The sequence below is a fragment of the Hypoxylon fragiforme genome, assembly GCF_022984875.1.
Source record: "Hypoxylon fragiforme strain CBS 206.31 chromosome Unknown GGS25scaffold_3, whole genome shotgun sequence".
Classification (NCBI taxonomy): Eukaryota; Fungi; Ascomycota; class Sordariomycetes; order Xylariales; family Hypoxylaceae; genus Hypoxylon; species Hypoxylon fragiforme.
In genome coordinates, this window is record NW_026054758.1 from 985,942 (window position 1) to 1,009,989 (window position 24,048).

Below are 24,048 nucleotides of genomic sequence, written 5' to 3' on the forward strand. Positions count from 1 at the left end.
GTTGCTTCGTCATTTTTTAGATTTCTCGGGTGCCCAGCCACGAGACTGACGCGTATCTACTGCGTCCTTTAAACCTCCAGTTAGAAAAGGTTTACATATGTGCATCGAGATCCCTTGTGCGCATCCTGACACTTGATTGCTTTTAAGCTCAGCCAAGCCTTACTGGCCTTACTGCAACAAAACCCAACAAAAAGCCATGGCCGAACCAAAGAAGAAAGGACTATGGGGCGGTCTGATCCGCAAGCTCAGTAATGCCCAAGGAAGCGGCAAGCTGGTATGTATTAAGTTGGGTTTTAAGCCGTAACTTGCCGCTTATCGTGAACATCGAGGCCTTACTTACGAAATCACGTAGGAGAAGGAACCGCCGATGAGACGCCCTAGTGATGCAGATGCGCTTACAAGGCGACGAAGGTCTGAGAAGTCAGATGCTACTAGTTCTCGCAGACGACCTCGTCACCCAGATCCACATGATTCCAAGGGCAAGGACAAGGAGCAGCTGAACGGCCACATATACGAGTCGGCACCTTTGTCTGAATGGCCGCCCCCCGGTCTTTCGGATGATGATGATCTCACACTTGGAGATGCGATGAAACTTATCTCAAGAGGTGTACCGGCACACCAAGGCCATAAACGTCCTATTCCTCATGCACCAGATAACTACTTTGGCTTATACACCACGACAGCAGGTAATCACGGTGATGGCAACGATGCTGCGAACCAGCATGATGCGATGATCCAACTTACCACCCTTCGTTTACAAGGCTCTGGCCCGCCCAACTATCCCTGGGAGACTCTTGAGCAGCCAAGCCTCGCTTTTGGATATGGGGCTCGGCCTGGTACCATTACCTTGAACCACTGGGCTAGTCTTTCTAGTGCCTTTCCGCCTCTTATTGGCCTTCGTGATCCTGGTGTGCTGCCCAGAGAAGTTGATCTAGTTCAGATATTTGAACGATTGCAGGATCTAGAACAAGGCCTGGAAGACGATAGTGAGGAACTATTGTATCGTCTATATAAGCGATTTCTCCGAGACCCAGACAAGATCTTTAGCCCACATAAGACCATGGAGAGACAAATCACCGACTTGGTCATGTGCCTATCAGGTCAAGATTGGATTGACTTTTCAAATCCCAAACACCAGGTCGTCACGAAGTTCATCTACGATACAACCCCTGCAAACCAGCAACAGTATCATAAGTTCTTCTACCAACTGCTCTTGAGCCTTGAGTTGGAACTACGAATCAATTCGAGACTTCACACAGACTGGGCCAAGGAGAGACTCATGGCACAGATCCCACCTAAGATTCAGTGGAATATGGCCCTTGCTAAGAGATGGAGGGATTTCGTGCGCGTTGAGAGCTATGGCGAGAATGCCGATCAAGTGAAACTACGATATAAGCTGAAAAAGAGACAAGTCAAGATGTTAAAGAGATTCGCACAAATGATGAAATGGCCAAACCTTTCCGAGACTTTGGAGGAGTTGAAGGAGAGGGATGCAGAAGGGGCCCTAATGCCTGTCAGTTCACATGCCATGGCATTCTTTAGCGGCCTTGTTCTCCCAGGGGTAAGCATCTACCATCCAATTCCATCCAGTGACTATGGCATGTATGGCATTGTAAGACTTACTGATTATCATGTAGCCAACGTTTCCTTTCCTCATCATGAACTCGTTGATCGATATCGATCCCGATAAAGCAACAGATAACCTTGCATTACTCACGCACCTTAATCCCCACTGCGGCTTTCAATATCGGAACAGCTATACGTACTGGACGTCGACTTGTATCGTCGGTAAAGTGCTTGCGCCGACTTGCCTCGAGGTGGCTGGATGGGTAGGACCAGCTAGACCAACAGTCGATCTTGGACGCTCCCAGATCGCCCGAATCCGCTCGAAAAAGCCGCGACAGCAAATATTAAAACCAGAGGACATCACTACCATGAGAGAAAGGTCTGACCCCTTAGGCCCGCCCTCCACAACCTATCCTGTGATAGATTACGACTTGAACATGCCAGACACGGATGACATCGTCGATACGGTGCGAATCGAACAGGTCAATCTCAAGGGGCTTGCTGAGAAGCAAGACTCTGGCCCCAAATGGTTTGATGCTTCGATACAATTTGCCATTGATGGTGTGTCCTGGCCACTTAATCTTACATTCGATGTGTCTTTTATAAATGCATGGCCATGCTCCGATGGACCGCATATTCTGTTTTTCGACTATGTCTATACCTCCCGCAAGGTTGACGAGGTAGTAAATATTCTGGATTGGGGCAGGCCTAGTAGTAGGGAGAAGAACCCGCCTTCAGTACCAGTCGGAAGTAGCAAACAGCAGGCACCCATCGACGAAGAGGGAGTGATGGTAATCGAGGCGTTTGGGAACAAAGATAATGAAGTCTTGGCACGAGCATGGTGCTCCCACTGGGGCCTTAGTGCGATCGTGGCCGATATTGGCCAGACCTGGTGAGTTCTCAAGTTTCCATTGCACGATGATGGTAGAGGAGCAGAGGCTAATGCAACACAGCATGGCGTGCGCCATCCGCGAAGCTTACGCGGCAGCCTTGACGGTGGTAATACTTGTTGAGGATCAGCCAGAGGATGCAGAATAACGATGTGACGACCAAGAGTTTCACGAATAATGCTTGCAGGATTACTGAGATGAATTATGAGACGGGAGGAGAGGAGGGGTGCATGCACGCACTAATTTCACAGCTGCAATGACACAGTCAGTGACTTCCACGATGGTTACATGACTGTCTAGGCGATTTGGGCGTCAGGCAAATGATTTGGGTTAGCAGAAAGCTGAGTTTATAGCAAGGAAAAGGGAGTTGCTCGCGTTAATATATACCCAGTCAATGTGTTTTCTTTTCTTTTCTTTGCTGCTTTGCTGCTTTGCTGTTCATCGGATTTATTCAGATTCATTCAGTCTCATTGCTACCTACTAGATATCTACCTACCTAACCTAGGTATCCATGGATGGGTATTTATTTGAAGAAGAGAATAATGTTTTCCCTGCTTTTCATTTTCCTAAGTGCGGCTTTTAAGTAAATCATGCTGGGAATGATCGGCATTCTGAGGGAGGGAGTTGGACGGTTGGACGAACCAACAATCAACGTTCTGGCTGTACCTCCAAGCGAGGGCAAAGTATTGGTAGTGGCGGCTTGCCACACTAGAGATCATCGTGACTATCGGTCACTATCCTCCTAAGACCGGACTTAGTGTACTGCAAACTCCCGGGGGCCAAGCTAGCTGTGGGTGTATATCTCATCATCCTGTCCAGGGATCTCAAGCAACGGTGTTGTACAGCTGTAATGTGGAATTCGCATATGCTTTATTTTAATGTAGGGGTTGGCTCCGATGCCGTCTCCAATAGTCTAGAATCGTCGGAATTATATGTGTACCTAGGTATGTTATATGTATGTGCTATGCAAAAATTTTCTCGTGTATGGTCTTCCTCTGCTCACCGAATGAAAAATGTGGAGTGACTGGTAACCCAACAAAAAAAAAAGTCACGATGTCTTATCAAGTATCAAAGTTTGGAGGTGAGAAACATGATTGTATGTACTATGTAGATGTAGGTACAATACCTAGTATTGTACAATACCGACTAAGCCCAACCCGCGCGGAGGGAAACAGCTCGTCAAATGTACTAGTCAGGTAAGGATTGGCGGGGTTATAGCTGGCTCTGACGCTGTATCTCTCCACCTTACCCCACCATGTGACGGCACCATCAATGTAATATGTACAACAGTACAACCAACTTGTATAATCTAGTACTGCGGTGTACCCTATAGAAGGGTAGGATTATGCAACTGTTCTCTCAAGGCCTAGGCTATCCCAGACAAAATACCAGATAGTCCAGGTAGACCAGGCCATCCTATACCTTCTTTGGAGGGGGGTGTAGGGGTTGTAAGGGTTGATTAGCAAGGTAGCAAGGGGAGCTTCTGGACCTTGGGAGACTAGCACGACTTACGAGAAACTGAAGATTCCTACCTATACCTACATACATATGTAATACATACCTATATTTTATATTTTTCATCTTTTTTTTTTCCTCTTGTGTTGCCTTCGTATTGCCTTTTCCGTACAGAGAGACATAGAGACAGATCTCGACCTCTGCGTGAATTATTCGTTTTTCTTATCCGAACGTATATTCCCCAAGCTGACATTGCATTCATCCTACATAGGACCGGTATATTGACGTATCGGGGAGTCCAAGGTTGTCAGGTTGTCAAGGTTGGAAGATTTTTGTGCACGAGACTAAGGACTCACAAGGTAGCACACACGATTGGGGCGGATTGAAGTTTCCTGTTTGATTCATAACTCTATTCACTCGTTTGCCGATTTTGGTGGCTTACATTGAGGCCATTCATTCCCCCACGATGGAGTTAGTAACAGTCCCTGATCGTCTGTGTCACTGAAAGTTAAAGGCATTGAACCTGCTACATACTGCATACATATGCTAACAAAGACTCTCTCTCTGTATTTAGTACCCGGAATGTAATTCATTTTGAAGACAACGTACGTCTACTACACCTGCCACTCCCGTCACATATGTCACATCTATCTTCCAACAGACACAGCAGACACAGCAGACACAGCAATATAACCTAACTACACCATATTTGAACCACCTGAGCCAACTGAATCAATCATTGACCCAAACTTGCACTCCCCAACATATCTCTACCTCTCTCTCTCTCTCTGTGTCATTCCCTGTCACGCTCTGTCACGCTCTAGCAGTCTTTCTCTAGCAAACTGTCTCTAGCAAACAAGCATCTTTGTACCTAGCTTATAGCAACTTCCTATTCAGCCTTCCTGTGTTATGAAAAACTTCAACAACTACTTGACAATTAACTCACAAATCAATCATGCAGGATCATTACATCGGCATTGACGTGGGCACCGGGTCTGCCCGTGCCTGTCTCATAGACTCTTCCGGAGATATCAAGGCCCTTGCCTCGGAAGCAATCAAGCTATGGCAGCCCCAGCAAGGTTACTATGTGCGTCATTTCATAAGCTCCATTCCCGCCTTTGTCTTGTCCAATTAGACCATGGCAGCATCCATCTTACACAAATTATTTATAGGAGCAATCCACTACGGATATCTGGCATTGTATCTGCCATTGCGTACAGCGCGTTGTCCACCAATCCGGTGTCGATGTGGGCCACATCAAAGGTCTAGGCTTCGACGCTACCTGTTCCCTCGCCGTCTTCAACCAAGACGATGACCTTCCTGTCACTGTTACCGGCCCAGAGTTCGAGAACGACGGGAATGACCGCAATGTCATCCTATGGCTCGACCACCGTCCCGTCCAAGAGACAGAGAAGATCAATGCCACAGGTCACAACCTTCTACGCTATGTGGGCGGCAAGATGAGCATCGAGATGGAAATCCCCAAGGTGCTCTGGCTGAAGAACAACATGCCTAAGGAGAGATTCGATCGCTGCAAGTTTTACGACTTGACTGATGCCCTGACACATCTAGCTACGGGTAACGAGAACCGAAGCTTTTGTAGCACTGTTTGTAAGCAGGGCTATGTCCCCATTGGCGTAGATGGAAGCGAAAAGGGTTGGCAGGAAGATTTCTTTGAGGAGATTGGCCTCGGAGACCTCGCCAAAAACAACTTTAAGCGTATGGGAGGCGTGCATGGAATTGTAAGCCCTCATCTTCCTCGCGCATGCTACCTATGGGTCACATGTGCTTTCTGGTAGAAGCAGAATGGCTGGCTAATCCGTGTTTTAGAATGGCAAATACTTCAGTGCAGGCGAACTTGTTGGCTACTTGTCCGACCATGCTAGTAAACAATTAGGATTGCATGCAGGTATCGCAGTGGGCAGTGGAGTCATTGATGCCTACGCAGGCTGGGTTGGTACCGTGGGAGCAAAGGTCGACACTGAATATGGTCATGCCGACGAAAGCGCTCCCGCGAACGACCTTGCCCAGGCCTCTACCCGACTTGCAGCGGTAGCTGGCACCTCCACCTGCCATCTTGCCATGTCGGATAAGCCTGTATTTGTAAATGGTGTATGGGGCCCCTACCGTGACGTACTCCTGCCTAATTATTGGTTAGCAGAGGGTGGTCAATCGGCTACGGGTGAGCTCCTGAGACACGTCTTGGAGACCCATCCAGCACACAAAGAAGTGATACCCTTAGCAGAAGCTATGCATATGAACATCTACGACTACATGAATGGTCATCTCAGGGAGTTAGCTGAGAGCACCAAAGCTCCCACCGTCTCATACTTGGGTCGACATTTCTTCTTTTACGGCGACTTATGGGGAAATCGATCTCCTATTGCAGACCCTAACATGAAGGGCTCGGTGATCGGGCTCAGCAGTGATTCTAGCGTGGACGGCCTCGCACTCTACTATTACGCCACAATGGAGTTTATTGCCTTACAAACCCGGCAAATCATTGAGTCGATGAACACAGCGGGCCACAACATCCAGACCATCTTCATGTCTGGCAGCCAGTGCCAGAATGACATGCTAATGGACCTTATCGCAACGGTCTGTGACATGCCAGTGCTAATCCCCCGCTACGTCCATGCTGCGGTAGTGCACGGAGCAGCGATGCTAGGGGCAAAGGCAGCCAGCGAAGAGGAGGGCAAGAAAGAGAATCTTTGGGCTATCATGGATCGCATGAGCAAACCTGGTCGACTCGTTAAGCCCGGGTCAGACAGTAACGAAAAGAGACTCTTTGACGCCAAGTACGAGGTTTTCCTAGAGCAATGCCGAACCCAGAGAGAGTATCGCGAGAAGGTCAACGCGGCTACCAGTTCTTGGGTTGTACAGACAAATGGAATATAAGGGGGAAAAGGGGAACTTGAAGCTGATAGCTGGCATGGGCGGATAGGCGTGAATAAGCGTTGGGAAAAGGTACGTAGAGTAGAACCAAACATTGATGGTCATGGTTATGGTATACCTATTGTATAGACTGCACTTTCTGCAAGCAATATAAATTCGAACATTATTATCTTTGATGCAATGGGTAAAGAATGAGACGTTGGGACAAAGTGATATAAAGAATGGTAAATTATGTAAATCAATGGTTCAGTGCTACGTATGTACGCCATCACCTGGAATTTAAGGGCTTAGAGGCTGTTTGGGAGCATAAGTTTTGCTTATACTTATGGTCCGTGACACTTTAGTACATAAGTATGCTGAAGTGCGTTTTGATTGTGGGGGTTTTCTCCACTAAAACCACGACCAATCAACGCATTTCTCGATGTCGATAAGTATTGAGATGTTTGTGTGTGTTATACTTACATATAAATTTAGAGCAACACTAAATCCGCAGTAGGAGTACATGCATTTCGTCCGCAGTACTACCTGGTCTCACACACAAATTGGGTGCGCGCACAAGTACCTCTGCCACACCCAATTCAACACCTTTTCAACCCCACTCCAATCCATCCAAACAATTTTCTAAAAATCCCCAAAAACAACTATCTTTATTGCCTTGACGAGACGGATTGATTGATATATGTTTCAGATCTCCAATAATTGTATTGACTGAGATATTAATTGATCTTTGATTGATCTCTTCGGGTCCTACTGTATGATGTCCTCAATCAGGGTGGTAAGGGAGGTGGTCCATGCGCGGTACCGGTCGCAACTTCAACCTTGAATAACTCTTTCAATAGAGCAGCTGCGATCGTGCAACTGGAATCAATCTGCTTCTTGAATTGAGCTCTTCAAATTGATACTTTCAACTGAAGATTTGAAGATGGTATGGATGGGTCGCAATTGATTGACAGCTTGGTGTGTACTGGAGCCGCCGGAGCTGCGCTACTAGCGCTATACTGCGGACAAAAAGCTAAGTACTCCTACTGCGGATTTAGTGTTGCTCTAAATTTAAGCCGGACTGTAGCTATTGTCCAGGCGCTAACAGGAGGTACGATGGGTCAAACCTAAATTTGCTGTACGGCCATGTACCTGTTGATATTCCACAGATGTTACCTTTTCTAAGCTTTGCAATTGAATAACTTCTTCAATACTATCTCAAATCAATTGATCAGGGCCCTATTTGAATCGCATCAATTGACTGATCAAGAATATCAGTTTGCAGCGTTTCAATTGACCCGGTGCGGGTGGTAAGCTTAGGGCGCCCACGTGACCCCCCTTGGAGCAGCCAGGCCTTGAAAAGGCTTGAATTTAAGACAAAGGGTGGCTTTAGAGCCTTCTTAAGGGCTTGAGACCCTAGGATATAGGCCTTTCAGGGCTATTCGCATATTTAAGGCCCCTGTAGCCCCCTGTAAGTTTAGTTCATCAGCTCTGTAAGTAAGAACATAAGTAGAAATAAGCATCCAAATAGCTGCTCATGAAAAGTCCATAAGCATAAGCTATTTCAAGAAAGATGATTGGATAAAAAAAAAAGTATTATGGTTCGATCCACAAGCAGAATTATAGTGGGTTTCAGAATAATTATACCTTACAAACACTTTACTTATCCTTTTGCTGAAAACCCACTAATTCCCCATAAGTCTTTTTTTACTTATGCTCCCAAACAGCCTCTTAGGGAGTGACTTAAACTGGAAGACTAGTAACTATGTACCTAGGTACTCCTTACATAGCTAAGACAGTAAGACTCCTAAGAGCGATTGCTGGCCCGTGCATGAGCTACCCCATACCTGCATAACTAGTACATAGTAGCACGTAGTACGGTAGTAACTAACTAGCTCTTGTTGGCCTTGTTGATTGTTTTTTTTAAAAAACCAGCCTTGCCTTGAAATTTCCAACACCTCCAAATACAACACATAACATCACCATCCCATCATACCCACACTCATTTGGGTCTCTTCTTTCGCTGCCAATCGCAGCACTCTCTTACCGAATTTTCAACCGCGACGCCGCCAGTCCTTCAATTTCTCAACATGTCGCTGTTTGGAGAACCGACGGGAGCGGCAGGGCAGGCTGCCAGAAATCGTCTCTTCGGCGTTGAGCCAAGTCCTGGCCAGACGTCGATGTTCGGAGAGCCGACGGGAGCGGCAGGACAGGCTGCCAGGAATCGCCTCTTCGGCGTTGAACCAAGCACATCTACTGGCCAGCCAGCCCAGTCGACACCCTCCTTCTTTGGACAACCCGCACAACCACCCGCACAGCAAACTCAAACTAGCGCTTTCGGCTCCGCGGCTAACACTACGCAACAACAGCAACAACAGCAGTCACCCTTCTCGAACCTCACCGGTGCTGCAACCACGAATCAGCAACAACAGTCTAGTGGCCTTGGTGGTGGCCTCGGTGGTGGTCTCGGCGGTGGACTTGGTGGTGGTCTTGGTGGTGGACTTGGTGGTGGTCTTGGTAGTGGACTTGGTGGTGGTCTTTTCAACACTTCCGCTGCTGGCACAGCATCTACGAATACCCAGCAGCAACAGCAGCAACAGCAGCAACCACCTCGAACAGGAGGCATATTTGGTGGCGGGTTATCTACGGCTACTTCACAACCGCAAGGAGGAGGCATATTTGGTGGTGGACTATCTACGACTACTCAACAACCACAGGGGGGAGGCATATTTGGTACATCTACGGCCCAGCCTCAGCCAGCCGCAGGAGGTCTTGGAAGCTTTGGACTTACTGGAAACAACGCATTTCTAGGAACTTCGTCTTTACTTGGAGCTGGCGAAGCTAATGCGAGTGCCCTGCCACAAGGAAACACGACGGGTTATTTCGACAGCTTACTCTCCAAGGGAAAGAAACAAGGAAATGAGCAGTCTCCCCTCGAAGATCTTCCAAGTCTCCAGCTTGGCCTAGGTGACCTTCGCCAGCGCCTTCGAAAACTTGGCCCCCGAGCAGACCCTGCAGCGCACGATAAGGCACGATTTATCCTCGCCGCATCTGGTGTCGAGCCAGCGGCAGCGGTGAGGGACCTAAACGACTTCGATGTTCGAGTTGGAGGCCGCGTCGAACGCCCTACGGCTGCCCCTTCCGCTACCGACGTCGATGTCGATTCCTATCTTGAGAATCTCCAGAAGAAGACTACATTGAGTATGATTGCTGATGGCTTGGAAAGATCGGCGAGGGACTTCGACAACTTCCTAGAAGACAACATCACGATGGAGTGGGAGGCACAGAGGAAGCGCATTTACGAGCATTTTGGCATTAAGACTAGTCATGACGGACCCCAGGATGGACCCCATGGCACACCCAGAGAGTCCCATGCGGGCTTCGGCCGATCACGACGAACGACGAAAACTGCACGGTCTACCACACCAGGTATCAAGGCGAGCGCTTTTGGACGATCAAACCTCCAGAAATCCGTCATTGGCACTCCCAGCAAGATTGGCTCCCATCAACCTGAATTTACCGACGTTCAGGATACAACAGGGACTCCAGCTGCTCTGAACGGAACTGCATCGATGGACGATCGGTTCCTTCGAGAGAAGCAAGGCAGACTTGCGGAAAGAATACGACAGCTTAACCATGCCCGAATCGAAAAGCAGCCCTACCCAATTCTACACGAGCTCGCTGAGGTGGCGAGTACCTCTGGTGACCAACATGCTCCGCAGCTCGTTGATGCTTATCATGCTGCTATGGCCATCGTGGGAGAGAACCCGGAAGCAGAGAGCTTTGCGAGCGATGCCACAGCACGAGAGCGCCAATTCAAAGATAAATACTTGGACGCAAATGAGAAATCTCTTGGGTCGGTGGAAATGCGAAAGCGAATTCTTCATGGTGCGAATACCTTCCTTGAGCGGAAGTTCTTTCAGCAAGTCGAAGGAGTCATTGCTAAGCACCCCCGAGAGGCCAACCTGGGTGGCCGCCCCGATGTTATCAGCAAGATCAAGGCTTATGTTCGGCTAAGGAGCGCTAGGAAGGACCTTGTGCCGGACAACATCGAGCTTCAGCAAGTGGAAGGGGAATTTGTTTGGGCTATTGTGTTCTACCTTCTTCGTTCCGGAAAGATTGCCGAGGCTGCCGACTATGTTAAGACCCAGTCGACCACTTTCCGAAGCATTGATCGTACCTTCGCATCATACCTCCTAGAGTATGTTAGCAGCCCCGACAGACGCCTGAGACGTCAGCTACAGGAGCGTTGTAACAATGAGTACAACCAACGAGCTCGCAATGCGCCCGAGAACTCCATTGATCCTTACCGCATGGCCTGCTACAAGATTGTAGGACGCTGCGACGTGAACAACCGTAGTCTTGATGGACTAAATACGGAGATTGAGGACTGGATATGGCTTCAATTCAACCTCGCTCGTGAAATCGACAAGGCAACCGAAGTGGCTGCTGAATCGTACGGATTGCAAGATCTGCGAACTAGTATCAGAGAGATCGGCCTCAAGCACTTTCCGAAATCTCCAAGCGATGACGATAACGGCGCATTTGGCATGTACTTCTTCCTACAGATCCTCTCAGGCATGTTCGAGCAGGCCGTCGCATATCTCTATGCGTTTTCATATGTCGATGCTATTCACTTTGCCATTGCGCTTGAGTACTACGGTCTTTTACGTTCTTCAGACCCCTGGACCACGGCAGATTCTCTCCTTTCGCACGATACTCGCTCCAGACCACAGCTGAGCTTTGGCCGAATGCTTGGATACTACACACGCGATTTCCGTGCTGCCGATGTTGCCTCTGCTGTGGACTATCTCACGCTCATCTGTCTCAATGCCGACCTGGGCGGCGAGGCCGGGCGACAGCAAGCAGAGCTATGCCACGTGGCTTTACGAGAGCTCGTCTTAGAGACTAGGGAATTTAGTAAGCTCATTGGTGATATTCGACCAGATGGGCGCCGTATCACTGGTCTCATTGAAGAACGCGCCTCGCTTATTGGCCTTCGGGAGGAAGATGATTTCGTTAAAACAGTTACCTTACAAGCAGCCCGATTCGCCGATGATAACGGCCGAACGACAGATGCTGTATTATTATACCATTTGGCGGGAGATTACGATAGTGTGGTGACGATTGTGAGCCGTGCTCTCAGTGAGGCCATCTCACTAGAGATTGGGGAGGACCCCATGCGTTTGATGCCAGTTAAGCCCAGATCGGACGGTAAGAGCCCCGAGGCGCAGCCTGGCAGCAGCTTGAGTTTGGCATCGGTTGACGACCCCGTTCAACTTGCCATGACGATGATGACGATGTACGAAAAGGACGCCATGTTCTACACCAAGATCGAAAACCAAAACCGCGTCGCATGCCACATTCTCCTACAGATGAGCGATATCAAGGGCACCGTCGAGGCTGGCCAATGGCCAGAGACTCTAGACGTAAGTGCCTTTTTCTTTTTTATTTGTCTATTTGCCTTTTGCCTTCAAATACCCAACTGTATCTTTATGGTTTTATGGTGAATGCTACTAACAAATTACGTAGAAAATCCGTGCATTGGAGATTTTACCGCTGGATGCTAATGGCGATCCGGCTCGAATCCGGCAGTACGCAGCTAAATTCTCTGGACTATCTCAGACGGTTGCTATCAATGTACCAAACCTGCTGATGTGGACGATTACATGCTGCATTCGACAGAGGGAGAGACTTGCGACGGGACAGTTCAGTGGAAACGAGGGCACGCGGAAGATGATGTGTAAGAACTTGAAGCAGATAAGCATGGACTTGACTACATATACTAGCCAGCTGAGATATCGGTTCCCACCGCATCTGCATGAGGCATTGGCCAGGGCATCTTCTGACTAGGAACAAGAAGATTGTTCATGTAACGAGTAGTATAGTGTCCTGCGGTGGCTAGGGAGGGGAATCAAAGGGGGAGTAAACTTGTTATTAGTAAGGAGAAGGGTACGAAATAGAAAGAGGGGAAAGAAATGAATAAATAAGTAAGGAGAGAGAAAGGATGCTTTTGTGTTTTTCTCTTTTTCCCCCAACGATAACGATAAAAGATTAAGGGAGATGCCGCAAGGTTGAAAGTGAAGCTTCAAGATGTGTGAAGCTACTAGGTTAGGGTAATGGTGGTAACTATGTATTGTACATGTAGTAATGGGTGAATTGAGTAGTTATCAATTAAGTTTTATGTGACCCACTTGGTATGTTCGTAGTGGAGCCTCGTGGGGTTAGCTATGGGGTCAGTTACGGGGTCAGTTACGGGGTCAGTTACGGGGTCAGTTACGGGGTCAGTTACGGGGTCAGTTACGGGGTCAGTGGTAATAAAATAAAGCAAGTTTTGATTAGACCAGGTTGGCTTGACGCGTCTTGTCTTTGTTCAATGTTAAACCAATACTACTAACTAACTAGTAGTAAATCATGATAGTACACCATTTACGCCAACTACGTACTATGTACTCGTACTACGGCAACACTACGGCAACACTGGCTCCCTTTAATCTTTCTTCTGCTATTAATTATTGTCACATCAAATGCTCCCAACCGCAAATTCGCCTTTCTCCTACTCCACTCCCCTCTCCACTTCTGCTTCTGCCGCCATCTCTGCAGCCAATCAGTCTACCTCGTCCACTGCCACCACCACCACCACCACTACTGCCACTGCTACTACTGCTGCCACTAATACTGTCACTGCCGCTACCAACACCAATACCGATACCGATACCTCTATCTCTACCTCTGGTCCCACCCACAACCACGGGAACCCTTCCGAGAGTACGGAGACGGCCTCCGAACCTAGGCTTACTCTAACCCGAAGTCTCCACATACGCGGCCCCTCCCACGATGGCCAGTCTTCCGACTCCGGCAACGCATCCTCTCTACCGGCCCGTGATCATGCCTCTGCCGGCGGCCTCGAGGACCAGCGAACCAAGAAACGCCGTATCGGCCCTAGCACGAGGGGTGTAGCAAACCTAACACCTGAGCAATTAGCTAAGAAGAGAGCCAATGGTATATATCTCTCTTTAAATCTGTAGTTCTACGCTCTCCGCGCTACGCTTTCAGTGAAACTTCCTGGCCCTGACCTCCTATCTCGTATACACCCTAAGTCTTGTAAACGTTGCCGTATCGGCTTACTCTCCGTATCCTTTCCCTTGCTTGGTACTTTGCCAATACCATATAGCCCTAGCTATCTATAATCATACATAAAATGTAACTAATCATCATAGATCGGGAGGCACAACGAGCCATCCGCGAGCGTACGAGGAACCAGATCGAAACGCTTGAGGCGCGGATCCGCGAATTGACCTCCCAACAGCCGTATCAGGAGCTTCAGGCCGTCATACGGGCTAAGGAGGCTGTCGAGGCTGAGAATGCCGAAATCAAGAGCCGGCTAGCTTCTATTATGTCCTTGATACAGCCCATATTGAATAATCCGCCAGGTGAGTTCGAGTTCATTGGTTGGGTCGGAAAGCATCTGTACCTTGAGATACTACTGGAAACTTGTCTTTCAGCCATTCGTGCAATAGTAAAGGATAGCGAAAGCTAACAGATGTCGTCTCAGCCGAAGCGGCCTCCGTATCACCAATCCTCCATTTCACACCAACTCAGACCTCGCACCGTTCACCCTCCGTTCCTGCTAGCTACAATGCTTCCACACCCATAAGTGCTGCGTCTCCCGCCTCGGTAGCGGACTCGTCGTGGCAGACCCCAGGACATACGCAGCCAAGTCCGAATTTTTCTCAGGTTAAGTTGTTGAACCAGCAACGACAGGGCCTATCTCACAGCCTAGACCTCGGCACCGGTGAGCAGTTAAAGCTTGATTTCCTGCTTGATTCCACGCAGCGCGTGAATAAAATGCAGACAGGCCCCAATGGGGCTCAAGACACTCCCGAATATCATCATCTCCCTATGAAACATGATTGGAATGCCGCTTCGTTCACACCACCGCAATACAGTGCAGTTGTGATGGGTGGAACGCAGCAACACCAGCAACAACGCATCGAATATGCACCACAGATCACGGCAGAAGACCTAGACGCATCCCGGGTTAGCATGAGAGCTCCAATCAAGAACTCTCCCCCTACTTGCCCGCTTGATAGCCTCCTAATCGAATTTCTTAACGAAAGACGTCAGCGAGCGGCTGAAGGTGTCCCCGCACGGGATGTAGTGGGACCGAGATATCCCTCTGTCTCATCGCTCCTCAACCCAGCACGCAGCGTACTTTCCCATCCGCTCTCCAAAGTCTTCACAGATATCCTGGCCGCCTTCCCGGGTATAAGCACTCTCCCGGAGCGAGTAGCCGTGCTGTATTTCATGTTTCTCCTTATGCGTTGGCAAATCAGTCCCACACAAGAAAACTATGACCTGCTACCGACCTTTGCTCGCCCCACGCCCGCACAGCAACAAATCACCCACCCAGCGTGGGTCGATCACATTCCGTTCCCGCGTATGCGAGAGAAACTGATCAAGGAGTACAAGCCGGTCGACTACCTGTTCGACGATTTCTTCATCCCCTTCACGACTACTATCTCGCTCAACTGGCCATACGAGGAAACGGACGCGCTGCTTCAGAGCCCAGACGGGGGCGAGCTGCTCGTCAACCCCGTCTTCGAGCGTCATATGCGGAGGCCCGAGAACTGGACGTTGGGCGACGCCTTTGACAAGGCCTTCCCCTGGCTCAGGGGCACGTACAATCTGAAGAGGTCTGGCCCCGGTATGAGAGATAACGCGGATGGGCATTTTAATGGCGGGTAGCTGGGTATCTACGCGAGGATTAGATGTGTTCGTCTTTACTGATATCTCTATTAAGAGATCTCATGCCGACCTGTTACGTCAATGATGTGACGTCTTAGACCGGGCTAAAAGGGGGAAAGGGGCTGGGCTCGAATCCTCATGCCAGTTTGGAAGGGCACAAGTTTCCTCCGTAAGGCAGGAAATTTAACAAGGGCTTTTTGCTGAGCAAGAGGTGATAAAAACGTGGGCTGGCTATGGTTACTGAGTATATACATGTATAGGTATATGTATATATGCTACATAATCACCCAGGCTAGTGTATTATTATATTATATAACGACGTGACACGGGGAGGAGGTTAAGATGTAATGAGGATATGGATTAAGCTGGGTAACTGAGTAAGCACCTACCTACCTAGGTAGGGACTATGCACCGACTATATATAGGTAATATATAGATACGGAAGAAAAGGATTTATAGGTTGTTTATGTCGAAATCATTCATGTTGATTCTGGTGCTGAAGTACTTCATAAGGGCCATGAGTCCGGTAAAGATGGGGGGGGGGTCTAGATATCAGGTTGATGAATGTCCCAGGAGATGAAAAGCTTGGAATAATTAATGTAGGTTAGGTAGGTATAATACATGCATGTACGTTATTAGCGAAAACGATGTTATTATACGCGCCCCCTTTATGCTAGCCATCCATCCATCCATGCAAGAGAGTCAGCCAAACCAGCCAATCAATTAATCAGCCATGAATAGTTGCAAATGCCAATTTCAATGCCGATGCCGAACCCGACGCCCCTATCTCCCATGCAAATTCATTGCCTTATTTTGAATCCCTTCGTTTGGCCGGATGATCCGGCGCATTATGTGTGTACATAGGTATTAGGTACGTACTTATGTAAGTAGGTACCTACCTAGGTTAGGAATCTCTTTTTGATCGTATGCCATCATTACCATTATAGAGGGGAAAGCACTCCTTTCCCTCCCTTCTCGCCCAAATTCATGCTATGCTATGCCGTTCCATGCCCTGTCGTTTGCCATATACAAGCACCTCCCCGGGAAGTAAAGGGGCGTGGGGGATGGGGAATAGCAGTGGTCCTTAATGTTGACAAGGAAATGCAATTAATACAGATAGGAAACAGAGGAATGGGAATATTAAAAGGCCCCCGGGCATTCAAGCAGTGCTTTCTGTTGATGTTGTTGTTGTTCTTGTTATATGTACCTGGAAGAACCCCTTCACGCCGAACGAGACAATCAATCCTCGTCGTCTTACTTGCTGGCATCGACTGAATACACCTTGATCTGATTGTCCTCGCCCATGAACAATCGAGGCATGTTGTCTCCGGGAAGGGCCTGCATCTGTATGCAGTGAATGGGCCCATATCCCGAGTGAATCGCATCGATCACGGGAGAAGGGAGCCGACGGCCGTCCCGGACGGAGTAGAGCGCAACCTTGCCGTCGTCATGCGCTGCCGCCACGACCCCGGTGTCCTTGTCAAAGTCGAAGCCGAGGGTGAAGTGAGCCATGTTCTTGTAGCCCGGTATATTCAGGAGGGGCAAGGCCTTGTGGTAGGGGTTGTCATCCGAGGCTGGGCTGTATCGACAGTATCGTAGATCGAATATCGAAAGCATGTTGTTGAGACCAGCCACTAGTACCTGGTAGTCGCTCACGGACTTGATGTGGGCAATGGAGTTTGGCAGCGTCATGCTATCCCAGGACATAGGGGCCTCACGCAAGTCGCCTTTGTGAAACTGGCCGGGACGGCCGCCCATGAAGAAAGTGCTGTGATGGTTGACCTGGTAGTCGATGGCGAAAATGTCGCGGAAACGAGTAGTGTAGCTTGAAGAATTTCGGCCGGAAATAGGGGTTATGTACCGTAAGCCCATCGGTTCCGTGAGGCTCACTAGGCCACGGTCCGTACCTATCAAAGCTACAGTGTCATTGTTCTCGGTGGAAGGGCAGATAAAGTAGCCAGCAAAGTATTCCATGTCCCGAGAGTGTCTCTGAACAGGAGGTTGATCGGGGCCCAGCTGTATGCCTGCGAGGCTTACACTGCGCTCGAAGTGTGCCTCCCCTATATTTGTTGTCATGTTAGCATCATCACTCACACATACCTACCCAGGGTAGTGAAAAAGGAAAGAAAACGCTCCACTTACGAAACCACAATCCTGGATCATACATCACATATGGCAGTGATGAAAGGTCATCACAGACGATGAGAACGCCATGCAATTTTTTGCTATACTTGATGCAAGAAACAGAAGATTGTGATCGGGACCTTGTTCTCGACGTGGGATCCCATGAAACTCTGTAATTGTAGCTTTAGTTAGCGTAGTGTACTTGGGAAGCCTTTCTATCTTGATGTGTAAGATAAAGGAGTTTGCTCTACCTCTGGGTGTTGGGGTTAGTGACGAAGTGTGTGGTCTTCAGATTATCTCCGTCAAGACCTGCAAACATTCGCGTACGGTTAGTTCCTATTTTCCATTTGTAGCGAGGTATTCTACTGAATCGACTCACTTGTCACGGCGACTGAGCAGTTGGTAGATAGAGCCAGGTGTCGGAGGTTCGACGACGTGCTTGAAAAGCCCGAAGGCACGTGGCCCATCTCAACAATATCACGAGCAAAGCTGACAGCCGCAAAGTCACGAATATCCTCGCCAGTTTCACGCTTCAGAAAGCGACTTGCTCGTAGATCCCTCATGATAGGAGGAGGCGCAATGCGCTTCGCGTCCAATTCGAGACGACGAGACTTTGTGACAGCCTCACGGTCCTTGAACTTGCGCTTCTTCACATTGTCCGAAGACCAGGCCGCATTGGTCGGTGCGGTCTTACTGTTCTCAACCTTGAAATAGCGACGCTTATAGGGATCTACCATAAAGGTTACTGTTAATAATTGCATATAACATTTATGATTCGAGCTTACCATAATAAAATCCCGGAATCTCTGGCGGCGCCATCTTGAAAGCATTGGATGGGGGTGGCACTGACTGGTGAGGAAGAAATTGGAAATTGGAATTAGTTAAAGACTAGTTAAAGACGGGAGATGTGTAGAAGGTAAAAAAAAGAACGTTGAATGGCAACTGAATGGGTATTCTAAGGCGGTGATAAACGACGACTAGACATATCGACTTTTAAGATATAGTAGGTATCTACATACCTCACTATGTAACTACCCGTAATATGGCCTTGTCGAAAAAGTCGACTTGAATGCCTTGAATGCCTTGAATGCTGCAGGGATATATGCACTACACCCATCCAAACAATACCTACGCACATCCACGTGACTGACCAATGAGGCCACAAATGTGAAAATTACATATGTATGCGCCTACATATACGTAAAGACCTACACATACCTATGTAATTACATGTCTACACTCTAGACTCTACCTAGGTAGGCAGGTATAGGATATAAACAAACATCAGCAAACATTCACACAAAACACAAGGCCCAAATATTTATATATCTTTTTTCATTCTTATTAAGCCTAAGAGACGTGGGTATGATGAAACCGAGGCCTATACGCCGTGGTATTTCAGTTTACAAGAAGGAAAGAAAGTGAACAACCAAGCCTACTTGGATTATATCTATAGACCGTAGGACAGTATGTACCACCAATTAAAACTCCCCCCCAGGCCACCACCACCTACGTGACGACATTCACTTCATAAGGGGTTGATTTATTGGGACTTTTCGTGCTGGGTAGAGACACGTTGAAGAGAGACGACTATGAATTACGTTAGCCAAGATCCTATGCACGAACACCACCAGAGTGTTAAGGGGGGTATTGGAGGGTTTCATTAACTTACCGAAATCTTCGAGCGATCTCTGCTTTTGGCTGCCCTTGGGGGACTTGCCGTGCATGAGGTTGTCGAATCCAACGCTGTCCTGGAGGATGTAGTAAACACCTCCCATGATGCAGAAGACACCGAAGGAGAAGATCCAGATACGGACAACAGCAACAATGTGAGTGTATCCATGGTCGAACCAACCCCAGATGGTGAAGCAAGTGGCAAGAATATCAACGAGAAGAATGGCACCAGTTAGTTGCCACGAGGGAATAGACGACCAGAAGGGACCATTGGCACGGGTGATGAAGATCAGCCAGTTCTCAGTAAGAGAAATCTCAAGGAAGAGAACCTCGTCCATGTTACCGTTGTTCTGGACAATACCACCATTTTCGCCCTGAGCATACATGGTAGTGACAGTAATCCAGGTACCGACAGCAAGGACGACACCGAGCAAGACGGACATACCCCAAAGCTTGGGAAGGTTCCACTTAACAGGGCTCATAGAGTAAGGTGCATTGTCATAGGCGATGGCCAGAGTGGCGACATCGGCAAAGATGGCAATGAAGACGACCAACTCGATGTTAAGGGATCGGTTCAGAATGGCAATCCACAGGCCAAGATAAATCTCCAAGTGGAGAGAAAGGGCGATACGATAGACAACGTAGGCGTACATGCGGTGGAAAATTTGACGGGAAGTCTTAAGAGCATCGATGATAGCACCGAGACCAGGAGCCAAGAAAACAATGTCGGCAGCGGAACGGGCAGCATCGGAAGCACCCTCGACAGCAATACCGGTATCAGCCTTCTTCAAAGAGGGAGCGTCGTTCACACCGTCACCAGTCATGGCAACGAGGTAGCCACGCTGCTGTAGAATCTCGACGACGTTGTACTTGTGTTGAGGGAAAACCTCAGCGAAACCATCAGCAGCCTCAACGAAATCGTAGACCTCAGAACCGGGCATATCACCACCACCGCCAAGACCAAGGCGCTCAGCATTGTAGACGTTTGTACCAAGACCAAGTTGACGAGAAGTTTCACGAGCAATACCAACGGCATCACCAGTAAGCATCTTGATGGATAGACCTAGGCGCTTGGCTTCGTTGATAGTACGGGCAGTATCGTGGCGAGGGGGGTCAGAGCAAGGCATAATACCGAGGATCTCCCAGGCACCTTCACCACGCTTGCGAGCAACACCAAGAGAACGGAAACCACGGGTAGCGAACTCGGCAACCTTGTTCTTGTAGGCCTGGTCAACCTCCTCAGGAATGGGGTGGTCTTCCTCGACAGTCTTGAGAACGAATAGAGGGGCACCCTTGACACAGGTAATACGCTCGCCTTGAGGGGACTCGACAATCGCAGTAACCTTCTTTGAGACAGGGTCGAAGGGGAAGAATTCTTTGACAATGTACTTGGATAGAACACCCTTGGCACGAGGATAGTACTTGAGAGACTTCAGGAAAGCCTTGTCGATGGCATCCATACCCTTCTTCTTGCGGCTGGCAGCAAGGCAGGCAGTGAGCATAAGATCTTCAGGATCCACACCGGCGACAGTGTAGGGCTCAGAGAGAGACAACTTGTTCTTGGTCAAAGTACCGGTCTTGTCGGAGCAGAGAATTTCAACACCGGCAAGAGACTCGATGGCGGAAAGCTTCTGTACAATAGCCTTCTTCTTGGCAAGATAAGCAGCACCGACAGCCATGGTGGTGGTGACGACAGCAGGAAGACCGACGGGAACACCAACGATGGTGATGGCAAGAGTAAACCGGAGAATATCGACAATGGGGTTGGATCGGTAGAAAGATGAAACCCAGACGATCAAGAGAGTGAAAACGACCAGAATGAGTAGCACAGTTCCAATACCGTTGAGGACTTCAGTGAAGTGACCACTGCCAGCGGAAGCCTGGTTGACAAGAGCGGCAGCGCGTCCAACGAAAGTGTTGTCACCGGTGGCGGTAACAACCATGAAGGCCTCACCACGCTTGACAGCCGAAGAAGCGAAACATTGATCGGCCTTGTGCTTGTCAACGGCGAGTGATTCACCGGTGATGGCAGACTGATCGACTTGTAGGAAAGCATCTTCGGTGACGATTCGGCCATCGGCAGGAATGATAGTACCCTTGGAACGAAAAGTTAGCAAAAACTGTTGGCTGCTGAGCGAGAAATTGTACTTACCTCTTCAACTTGGAGGATATCACCGGGGACGACTTGAGGAGCTTCAACTTCCTTGAGGGTACCGTCTCGAAGAACAACAGCCTTAAGGGCAAGGGTCTTCTTCAGTTCGTCGACAATTGAGCCAGCCTGGTATTCTTGAATGAAACCGACACAGGCGTTGAGAAGCAGCAGGGCGCAGATGACACCGAAGTCGACCCAATCTTCCAAACCGGCTGCAAGGACAGCAGCAGCCTCCATAACGAATTGAATCGGTCCGACAAAGAAACCCTACAGGAAATGTTAACAAAGACTACTCCATCAATAGAATATTGGCTTTCAAGACTCACGAGAAACTTGAGGATAAGGTTTTCCTTCTCCTCCTTCATCTGGTTGAGACCATATTTTCGGCGACGGTTGGTGACCTCCGCTGTGAATAGTGTTAGCAACAAGCAATCATGAAACGATCGATTCGCCGATGAGGTGGGGGTTTAACTTACACTCCGTAAGACCGACACGAGTATCAGTCTGGAGCATCTCCTCTGGTACAACACGACCAGCACCGGCAGGCGAAGCCTCCTCCTCTTCGTCATCATCAGCGTTTCCATCCTGAGATTCGAGGTCCTCGATCAAGGCGTCGATATCCTCATCTTCATCCTCATCCTCGCCCTTGACAGTCTTGGTTGGGGCGGGATCTTCAACACGGTGGGCTTCTTTCTCGTCAAATTTCCCCGACTCTATATTGGTGTGTAGTGCCGGCGCGGCGGCATTGTTGGACTCAGCCATTGCGGCGAGTTTCTAGAGATGACAGCCGAGTAATACTCAGTGTCAAAATAGAAGGTAAAGAGTTGTTGAGAGGACGAAGTCCAGGGAATTATTATTATTTACTCCAGGTTAGGCGAGTAAGAGAGATCGGCGACAAAAGTAGGATCCGGGATGGTGAAATGCTGATTAGGGTGTTATGTAGGTGACGATGTTTTTCTTTTTTTATTTGGTGAGGTATGATGTCGTGAGTGTAAAATGGACGACGGTCAAACTGATCACACAGAGGGGAAGAGGGGAGATTTTTGGCGGAAGGCACCACGGACGACCTTGGGTGGAATTGACGAGAGAGCCGAACCAAGTCTTCAACGTGATGAGGAAGAGAAGAGGAAAGCGCGTTCAGTGTGGGCGACCAATTTCTTTATAAGACTTGGGAGACACAGCAACGAGAGAAAGAGCTAATCCGAATGTGGGGCCCAAGTTGACCAAGCTTCAAGTGGCTCACAGAGCAGAAGTATCGGTACGGAGCAGCACAGTGTGAATCACTATTCCGTCTGTTCCCATTGTCTCCAGTTTTTAGCAACCAATAGGTCCCCATTGGCCAAGCCAGGGCGAGCTATAACTACTATGTACAATTGATACCGTAGCTTGTACCATAGTACTATATCTTATAGCTTCTCCGACTGTACATAGTACATAGCATCTACGGTACATACAATGGTAAACTTAGTATTATGGGCGTGAACATCTAATTTTCATTGTAGCGCGTGAATTCATGTTACTCAAGCGCGAATTTCGCAAAGCAACCTGCCTCACCAAGTTACAATTATCACCGTGTAAGTTTTTTTTCTAGGGGTCCAGACTCCAGCTATCATCTTAGTGATACGTCCGTATTGGATGTACATAGTTAGTAGATAACTTTGTAGGTGACTTTGGTCGCGAATTCTAACACTATTATTCATCCCAAGGTTTGTTTACGTCTAATGTACATACTTCTCTACCTACAATGGTCCTACATGTATGTAGTAATATGTGTATTATGTAGGTTACGTAGCTAGAAATGACTTTGGTTTACCTTAAGACTTCAATGTTCTCTCGGGAAATTGCTTTCTATGCACATCAGTACCCAGGTGTTAAAGGTACGGCCCATCGCACGCAATCTTTAGTAGCTAGTCTTGTACTGTACGTAGCATAGGTATACCGAATTAGGCGAAGAGTACCCAATCTATGTACAGGAAATAGTGTACAGGATACAGAAGTATGTGCACTAGTCACAGTGTGACTTGGTCCCTGCAGACTCCACCTCTCGGTACCTGAACAGCTCGACTCCACATCCCATCTCTAAAGGCAAGAGTATCTTTGCACCCCATGAACTTCCTGATATTGCGGGAATTACTCAATTGCGCCCATGTTTTTCCCATGATGACAGAAGCGCACCGACTTTTACCACCATTATTCGCAGTCAAAGCTTGAAAAAAAATAGTGTCGAAGCTGAAGAGGTAATTAATCTTTCCAATTGATTAAATTTGAAATGTTGTTTATTGATGCTTATGCGATGATTGGCATTGGAAACATGTTATGATCTCATTGTTTCTAATGTTTTTTTTTCTTTAAATTTTTTTTTCCTCATCCTTCCTAAATTTTGCGCTTGCCCCAAATCAAGATTCCTTGAGCTCTCTGCATTCGGGAAGCACGGTCGCTCTTTTCTGGGGCCAATGGGCTTATGCGAGGGCTGCTAATCGTTGACTAGGAAAGCCCATGTAAAGTCAGGTAGTACTTGTTACTTGTACTACCTAGGGTAGGTATTAGTACGTTTTTTCTTCACAG

At 48.3% G+C, this 24,048-nt stretch overlaps 6 protein-coding genes across 6 annotated transcripts; 4 read left to right on the forward strand and 2 right to left on the reverse strand.

Moving 5' to 3' along the window:
* The first annotated feature begins 61 nt into the window (after positions 1 to 61).
* Positions 62 to 2,955, forward strand: GGS25DRAFT_171590 (uncharacterized protein). The gene is made up of 4 exons (XM_049256569.1): positions 62 to 274; positions 353 to 1,561; positions 1,638 to 2,458; positions 2,520 to 2,955. The coding sequence occupies exons 1-4, from the start codon at positions 197 to 199 to the stop codon at positions 2,602 to 2,604; spliced, it is 2,193 nt and encodes a 730-aa protein (XP_049118667.1). The 5' UTR covers positions 62 to 196; the 3' UTR covers positions 2,605 to 2,955.
* A 936-nt stretch (positions 2,956 to 3,891) lies between these two features.
* Positions 3,892 to 7,012, forward strand: GGS25DRAFT_480389 (Pentulose kinase). The gene is made up of 6 exons (XM_049260084.1): positions 3,892 to 4,006; positions 4,183 to 4,382; positions 4,486 to 4,516; positions 4,873 to 4,998; positions 5,084 to 5,653; positions 5,742 to 7,012. Exons 2-6 carry the CDS (start codon positions 4,378 to 4,380, stop codon positions 6,807 to 6,809), a joined length of 1,800 nt encoding a protein of 599 aa, XP_049118668.1. The 5' UTR covers positions 3,892 to 4,006; positions 4,183 to 4,377; the 3' UTR covers positions 6,810 to 7,012.
* Positions 7,013 to 8,699: 1,687 nt separating this feature from the next.
* On the forward strand, positions 8,700 to 12,963 carry GGS25DRAFT_480396 (NIC-domain-containing protein). The gene is made up of 3 exons (XM_049260085.1): positions 8,700 to 9,232; positions 9,257 to 12,214; positions 12,318 to 12,963. The coding sequence occupies exons 1-3, from the start codon at positions 8,876 to 8,878 to the stop codon at positions 12,636 to 12,638; spliced, it is 3,636 nt and encodes a 1,211-aa protein (XP_049118669.1). The 5' UTR covers positions 8,700 to 8,875; the 3' UTR covers positions 12,639 to 12,963.
* Positions 12,964 to 13,152: 189 nt separating this feature from the next.
* Positions 13,153 to 16,070, forward strand: GGS25DRAFT_480398 (uncharacterized protein). The gene is made up of 3 exons (XM_049260086.1): positions 13,153 to 13,787; positions 14,006 to 14,218; positions 14,341 to 16,070. Exons 1-3 carry the CDS (start codon positions 13,313 to 13,315, stop codon positions 15,531 to 15,533), a joined length of 1,881 nt encoding a protein of 626 aa, XP_049118670.1. The 5' UTR covers positions 13,153 to 13,312; the 3' UTR covers positions 15,534 to 16,070.
* Positions 16,071 to 16,084: 14 nt separating this feature from the next.
* Positions 16,085 to 18,733, reverse strand: GGS25DRAFT_171793 (uncharacterized protein). Its single transcript, XM_049256570.1, has 5 exons — positions 18,443 to 18,733; positions 18,037 to 18,387; positions 17,909 to 17,966; positions 17,676 to 17,827; positions 16,085 to 17,593 (listed from the first exon to the last, which is right to left on the reverse strand). The coding sequence occupies exons 1-5, from the start codon at positions 18,474 to 18,476 to the stop codon at positions 16,788 to 16,790; spliced, it is 1,401 nt and encodes a 466-aa protein (XP_049118671.1). The 5' UTR covers positions 18,477 to 18,733; the 3' UTR covers positions 16,085 to 16,787.
* A 64-nt stretch (positions 18,734 to 18,797) lies between these two features.
* GGS25DRAFT_480403 (plasma-membrane proton-e) lies at positions 18,798 to 22,964 on the reverse strand. The gene is made up of 5 exons (XM_049260087.1): positions 21,960 to 22,964; positions 21,810 to 21,889; positions 21,484 to 21,750; positions 19,330 to 21,427; positions 18,798 to 19,247 (listed from the first exon to the last, which is right to left on the reverse strand). Exons 1-5 carry the CDS (start codon positions 22,243 to 22,245, stop codon positions 19,201 to 19,203), a joined length of 2,778 nt encoding a protein of 925 aa, XP_049118672.1. The 5' UTR covers positions 22,246 to 22,964; the 3' UTR covers positions 18,798 to 19,200.
* Positions 22,965 to 24,048: the final 1,084 nt, after the last annotated feature.

Bases quoted from the DNA above. Each gene is read 5' to 3' on its own strand.
- GGS25DRAFT_480398 (XM_049260086.1), top strand. From the start codon at position 13,313: ATGCTCCCAACCGCAAATTCGCCTTTCTCCTACTCCACTCCCCTCTCC. The intron at 13,788-14,005 runs GTATATATCTCT...TAATCATCATAG, and splicing joins AGCTAAGAAGAGAGCCAATG to ATCGGGAGGCACAACGAGCC. The intron at 14,219-14,340 runs GTGAGTTCGAGT...ATGTCGTCTCAG, and splicing joins CATATTGAATAATCCGCCAG to CCGAAGCGGCCTCCGTATCA.
- GGS25DRAFT_480403 (XM_049260087.1), bottom strand. From the start codon at position 22,245: ATGGCTGAGTCCAACAATGCCGCCGCGCCGGCACTACACACCAATATA. The intron at 21,890-21,959 runs GTAAGTTAAACC...CACTATTCACAG, and splicing joins TCGTGTCGGTCTTACGGAGT to CGGAGGTCACCAACCGTCGC. The intron at 21,428-21,483 runs GTAAGTACAATT...TTTCGTTCCAAG, and splicing joins ATATCCTCCAAGTTGAAGAG to GGTACTATCATTCCTGCCGA.
- GGS25DRAFT_171793 (XM_049256570.1), bottom strand. From the start codon at position 18,476: ATGGCGCCGCCAGAGATTCCGGGATTTTATTATG. The intron at 17,828-17,908 runs GTAGAGCAAACT...CTACAATTACAG, and splicing joins ACTAACCCCAACACCCAGAG to AGTTTCATGGGATCCCACGT. The intron at 17,594-17,675 runs GTAAGTGGAGCG...CAACAAATATAG, and splicing joins TGATCCAGGATTGTGGTTTC to GGGAGGCACACTTCGAGCGC.
- GGS25DRAFT_480389 (XM_049260084.1), top strand. The intron at 4,517-4,872 runs GTACGTCTACTA...TCAATCATGCAG, and splicing joins TAATTCATTTTGAAGACAAC to GATCATTACATCGGCATTGA. The intron at 4,999-5,083 runs GTGCGTCATTTC...AATTATTTATAG, and splicing joins AGCCCCAGCAAGGTTACTAT to GAGCAATCCACTACGGATAT.
- GGS25DRAFT_480396 (XM_049260085.1), top strand. From the start codon at position 8,876: ATGTCGCTGTTTGGAGAACCGACGGGAGCGGCAGGGCAGGCTGCCAGA. The intron at 9,233-9,256 runs GGTGGCCTCGGT...GGTGGTCTCGGC, and splicing joins AACAGTCTAGTGGCCTTGGT to GGTGGACTTGGTGGTGGTCT. The intron at 12,215-12,317 runs GTAAGTGCCTTT...CAAATTACGTAG, and splicing joins AATGGCCAGAGACTCTAGAC to AAAATCCGTGCATTGGAGAT.
- GGS25DRAFT_171590 (XM_049256569.1), top strand. From the start codon at position 197: ATGGCCGAACCAAAGAAGAAAGGACTATGGGGCGGTCTGATCCGCAAG. The intron at 275-352 runs GTATGTATTAAG...GAAATCACGTAG, and splicing joins CCCAAGGAAGCGGCAAGCTG to GAGAAGGAACCGCCGATGAG. The intron at 2,459-2,519 runs GTGAGTTCTCAA...AATGCAACACAG, and splicing joins GCCGATATTGGCCAGACCTG to CATGGCGTGCGCCATCCGCG.